This window comes from Sprattus sprattus, assembly GCF_963457725.1.
Source record: "Sprattus sprattus genome assembly, chromosome: 3".
In the NCBI taxonomy this organism is placed as follows: Eukaryota; Metazoa; Chordata; class Actinopteri; order Clupeiformes; family Clupeidae; genus Sprattus; species Sprattus sprattus.
This window is the reverse complement of record NC_137922.1, coordinates 37,749,863-37,755,393: the sequence shown is the minus strand read 5'-3', so window position 1 is coordinate 37,755,393 and position 5,531 is coordinate 37,749,863. Positions and strand designations below refer to the sequence as shown.

At 43.1% G+C, this 5,531-nt stretch overlaps 2 protein-coding genes across 2 annotated transcripts in view; one reads left to right on the top strand and one right to left on the bottom strand.

The window, feature by feature from the left end:
- LOC308362430 (sperm axonemal maintenance protein CFAP97D1-like) lies at positions 1 to 1,783 on the top strand (the record flags this gene model as incomplete). Its single annotated transcript, XM_080835054.1, has 6 exons — positions 1 to 115; positions 195 to 265; positions 418 to 545; positions 1,037 to 1,160; positions 1,525 to 1,581; positions 1,757 to 1,783. The coding sequence occupies 6 exons, from the start codon at positions 1 to 3 to the stop codon at positions 1,781 to 1,783; spliced, it is 522 nt and encodes a 173-aa protein (XP_080691180.1).
- Positions 1,784 to 2,092: 309 nt separating this feature from the next.
- The window catches only part of nmt1b (N-myristoyltransferase 1b), a gene marked incomplete at both ends in the record, with an annotated part of 7,859 nt that continues 4,420 nt past the window's right edge, over positions 2,093 to 5,531 (bottom strand). The window contains 5 exons of the mRNA XM_080835473.1: positions 2,093 to 2,113; positions 2,829 to 2,966; positions 3,320 to 3,487; positions 4,510 to 4,680; positions 5,197 to 5,305. Of these exons, the coding sequence (XP_080691599.1) occupies positions 2,093 to 2,113; positions 2,829 to 2,966; positions 3,320 to 3,487; positions 4,510 to 4,680; positions 5,197 to 5,305 (607 nt within the window). The remainder of the gene's footprint in view (positions 2,114 to 2,828; positions 2,967 to 3,319; positions 3,488 to 4,509; positions 4,681 to 5,196; positions 5,306 to 5,531) is intronic.

Below are 5,531 nucleotides of genomic sequence, written 5' to 3'. Positions count from 1 at the left end.
ATGAACAATTACTTGGCTTTCCCAGCCATTGTGGACACTCCTGGCCAGTATAGTCAAATGAGAAAAATGTGGGATGGTCACCATTTTAAATATCATATGGACAGAATGAGAAATGGTAAGATGACACCAATTCAAACACTGAACACACAATAACCTTTTCAACGTAGTCATTATTTATTATATGCATTTTGCAGTTAAACCAATGGTTGACAACAAAGCTCCCAGAACGTTTATACACTGCCATATGAAAATGAAGAAAATGCAGGTAAGGAATGCGTTTTGTTACTCTTAGGTCATGAGCTAATTGTAGCTATATGAAAGGCAGCCTAAACTCCCCTGTCATTGGTCTTAGTAATATACCATGTTGAACATGTAATATGGAGACAACTCTTTAACTAATCTTGTGATGTTGTTCAGATGGAGCAGGAGCGTCTGATGGAGGTTGAGAGGGACAACAGACTGCTGACGTCCAGAATAGCCCGCACCATGGCCAAAGGAGGCCTGGACAACTGGAACGCAGCCTATGAGATCTATTCAAATATCAGGTCTGTCCCCCGCATCTTCATCAAACACAAACTAAATATAATGTAAATATTACAGACAGGCCAACTTTGTTGTTCGAACATCTTTTACGTGGCTGAGCTTTGCTCTAAAGGGTTAAAACAAACATGCAGATAGAAGACAATTCAGGCATCAATACTTGTGGATTAAAGCGCTCTAATTTGCATTAAGAAAAAGGTGTATGGCACATACATTTTCAAAAAAAAATTCTCTCTCTCCCTTCAATTGATCAAGTATGTTTTCAAGTCTTAATGGTTTCAAGACAAAAATAAATCTCTACTCAAGAAACCATTCATGTTCTTGGTGTGTTCCAATAAACCCCATATTGAACAGCTTTTTGTACTGTGAGTATAAATAATAACCAGACATAGCTTTTTAATATCTGGACACGTGCGTGCATTCCTTTTGGCGGAAGCTGGTTCGAAACCACTGTCCTGAAATGCATCTGGTGACCTGTATCCATAATTTCCTGTAGCGGGAGTGAAGATCTGAGGAACCGAGAGCTGGTGAAGATTTCCCTGGAGAACCAGGCTATCCTCACCAAGATCAACATGACCAAGCCTGTGTACGAACACAAGAGTTGGCTGGACGACTTCAAAGTAAGGGGGGGGGGGGGGGGGGGGGGGGGGATGGTGAGGAAAGAGGAAAAGAGAACAAGAGAGGGGTGGGGGTGAGAATAAGGAAAAGGATGTATTACCCCTATGTAATGTATATGTATAAAGGATGTATCAACAATGTTCTGGCCTTATGGATGTGATTTAGTCAACACTGCATCTTTTAAATACTATGTGCACTGGGAACAATAGCATCTCAATACTTTTGGTAAAGTCAAAAGGCATAACATTCACAGAAAATCACATCTGTTTTTGTAGGATATTAAATCTTTGTGAGCAGGCCATTGTATAAATACTACTATCAGTATTGTACAAATAGTGTGTCAAGAGTGTGTATTGTTTCCTACAGGTGACAAGAGAATATACGAAACGTCTGAGAAAGTATCCACAAACTAACACAACCAAGGTGATACATCATAATAACATAAAAACACTGTCAGGTGGATACTTAGTATAAATAACAAGAACCTTGCATTTATCAATGTTTCGATGTTTCAGTATTACGGTTGTCATGAATGAATCACCACACTTCTGATCAAAGAAACCAAGCCTTCAAAACTGTCTTTTTGTCTTCCTTGCAGGTGCCCGCTTTGAACCTGATTAATTGACCAACATCCACACCAACACTGCAGTTTATCCATCAGCAAGTTTATTGAATAGTTTTGTATGGTGTAATGCAAAAGCAAATCACGCCAAATCAATAAAATGATACAGTGTTTACCATGACAACCTCTGTGTTTATGTGTGTTTGTTTATGTGTATTCATGTGTGTGTGTGTGTGTGTGTGTGTGTGTGTGTGTGTGTGTGTGTGTGTGTGTGTGTGTGTGTTGTGTGTGTGTGTGTCCAAATGAACAAATGCATGATAAATAATGCAGGGGATCCAATCCATAAATTCATGAAACCTCCGACACACACGGTCACTTCAGCACTAAGCCCACCTGCACGGGAGAGGACAGATTTATTCAAATGGAATAACATTAGCCTGTTTCTCCAGGTGTGTTAATAACTCACAGAGGATATATGACACGACTCCTTTCTGCACATGACTGACCAAGGTATGGACTTGTAGAGTAAACAAAACAAAATGCTTTGCAATCTTTGGAAACCACATGATTAAGAGTAAAATGAAGTTATTGGTTTGAACAGGCAGGTGGTAAAACCTGCTAGGCTCTAGGCCTGCCGCACCTCCACTGGTGCCCACGCTATAGCATGCTAATCCATGCCATTGATTACTATTGAGATAATGCCTAGTAGGGTACTGAGCTTTGTGGGTCGGAAGACTTGTAAATATTTACACACTGTAGACATACAGTATATTTGTAAAAATACCCACAAACACACACACACACATACTCGCTCTCTCTTTTCTCCCAAACAAACACCCACAAACACACACACATACACACACACACACACCACACTCCCTCTTTCTCTCTCTTTCTCTCCCAAACAAACACACACAAACACCCACACACTCACACACACACACACACACACACACACACACACACACACACACACACACACACACACACACACACACACACACACACACACACGCATACACACACTCTCTCTCTCGCTTTCCCTCCAAAACCTACACACACACACACACACACACTCACACCACTCCCTCACTGTCCCCCTGCACACCTTGTCTGCAGCCAGGGTAGGGCACCTCCAGTTGTAGAGGTAGTAATGCTTGTGTCCATCTGCAGGACTGAACTTCAGCTGCTCCAGGACGCTCCCGTTCTCCATCACGTTCAGGGCAGTAAACACATCAAAGCCCTTCTGTAGAAGAGAAAAAGGTGTGTGTGTGTGTGTGTATGTGTTGGCAACAGCAAGAGAAGACATGGTTGAGAGATACAACAGGCCATTACCAAATAATCTGACAGAAAAATAAAGTACATGACAAGTTGTTTGATTTGCAAGAAGACATATCAGCTTCAATCTGCATTGAAGTATTTGATAGTCCAAATACAAGCCATAGCTTTGTGTGTGTGTGTGTGTGTGTGTGTGTGTGTGTGTGTGTGTGTGTGTGTGTGTGTGTGTGTGTGTGTGTGTGTGTGTGTGTGTGTGTGTGTGTGTGTGTGTGTGTGTGGATGTGTGTGTGTTTTACAGTTTCCCCTCATAGCCAGACTCACCGCTTTTGCGAGGTGCAGCACATCCTCCATGAGCCGTGGCAGGGGTGTGGCGGTGTGGGCGTAGTAGAAGCAGAAGGCGGCCTTCAGGCTCCGGTGCACGGGGTGGTTCAGGACCGCTGAGGTCAATGTGTAGAAACTCACCAGGTCTGTCAGAACACCCTCAGGACTCTTAGAGAAAGGCAGAGGGAGAGAAAGAGAGACAGAGACAGAGAGACAGAGAGAGAGATAATTAAAATATATACATGGATAATAAATCAACATAACATTAACATTATATTTGAGAGAGAGAGAGAGAGAGAGAGAGAGAGAGAGAGAGAGAGAGAGAGAGAGAGAAGAGAGGTGGACACATGCACAGGAAAACCAGAGGTACGGTATATAGTATCTAGTTATGTTAACTCCAAGCTGTCCTGAGAGAGAGACAGTGAGAGGGGCGTGTACAACGAAAAGCAAAAGTGTAGGAATGTCTGAAAACTGATCATAAATCATAAACCCTGATCAAATTCTGATATATGATATGTTTACTCAACTCCACTCTATTCCAATTTGATAATTTCCTTAAACAAAATACACTCTGTGTCTGCAGGTGTTTTCATAGGGATCTCTGCATTCCTACTCATTAACATGGGAGAAATCTGTCGCAACTCTAACCACAATGATAACGGGCGCTGACAAGAGTGGAATTTTCTGGAATAACATCAAGCCAAAGAATTTGAGCAGATTCGGTTTCGCTGCCAGACATGCTTAACAAAGTGTCTGATCTTTAGGTGCCGCAATGACTTCAAATAACCCCTTTCTGTGTTGCAATAAAATTAACAAATTATCTCATGAAGCAAATCCTTAAATTTGACATAAAACAATCTCTTTAAAAATCTAAATCATATTCTACTGGAATGCATGACATTTGAACTGAATCCGGCCAAGTTTAGCCATACTTCAACTTCCATCAGACTGTAAATTAAATGTACATTTATAGTACATTCATTTAGTACATTCATTCAGTATATTCATACGCTTGTATTCAAAGTGGCTCCTAGCTAGAACAACTAGAAATCCAAAGTGGTTTATGGCGTTGAACAGATATACATTTGTTCCCTATCAGTATGTGTTCTCCCTGGGTAAACAGTCCCTGACCTTGGTCCTCCACTTGGCCCACAGGAACACAAGTCAGAGAGCTGTTTTGAGACACAAACCTCCACCACGTAGGTGTCGATGACTTCCTCTCGGGGCAGGAGCCAGTGTAGCACCTCCTGCTCACTAAATCTGGGACGCAGCTGGAACCGCTTCAGGTACTGCTCCAGCAGGGCATGGATTGCAGGGCCATCCTCTGCCCTCATGGGCCGCAAGCCGGGGGTCTTAGGGGCCTGGGGGAGAGGGGATAAGGGGGGGAACACATCACAGATGGGTACCCCCTTCTGAGCTGGGTTTTGCTCAATGTTTTTTTCATGTTAAAAGGGAGTGAAGGAGGAGGTGTGTTCTTCTTAAAAGCCGAAATGCACCCCCTCCCCCTCCCAGCCACTTAATTACTTATGTCAGCTTTACTAAGAGCTGCCACTTGAAGTAGGTTCTCTTTATTGATCTGTCAACAATAGGCTGCTTAGTCTAACAGTTGAGCGTAGAGACACAGTGAATGAGTCAAACCGGCTTTTCAGGTGCAAAGACTTGCTAAGACTTTCACCCGCTGCTATCAGGCACCACTGAACAAGACAGAGTGAAAACAAACAATAAAGCAAGCTCAAAAAAAGTTAGAATTCGCTTCTGTGGAACCATTATAATATATAACAGTTTTGTACTATCTGGGTAGCAGGCATTTCTTGTAGATGTCAATGCAGTGTAGTATTCAGCTGGTACAGTCAGTGACCAGAAGGGGGCACCCTTACCTCTGGCAGGCGGTTCAGCTTCAGGGCTCGCTGCACAGTCATGTTCCGGCCCAGGGAGGAGAAATTCACCTCAATTAGCTTCCGCGGGTTTAATGATCTGTGCCAGTACCTATTCACACACACACACACACACACACACACACACACACACACACACACACACACACACACACACACACACACACACACACACACACACACACACACACACACATACACACACACACACACGCATGCAGGCACGTGCGCACACACACGCACGCATGCACACACAAATACACACACACACACACACACACACACACACACACACACAAACACACACACACATAATG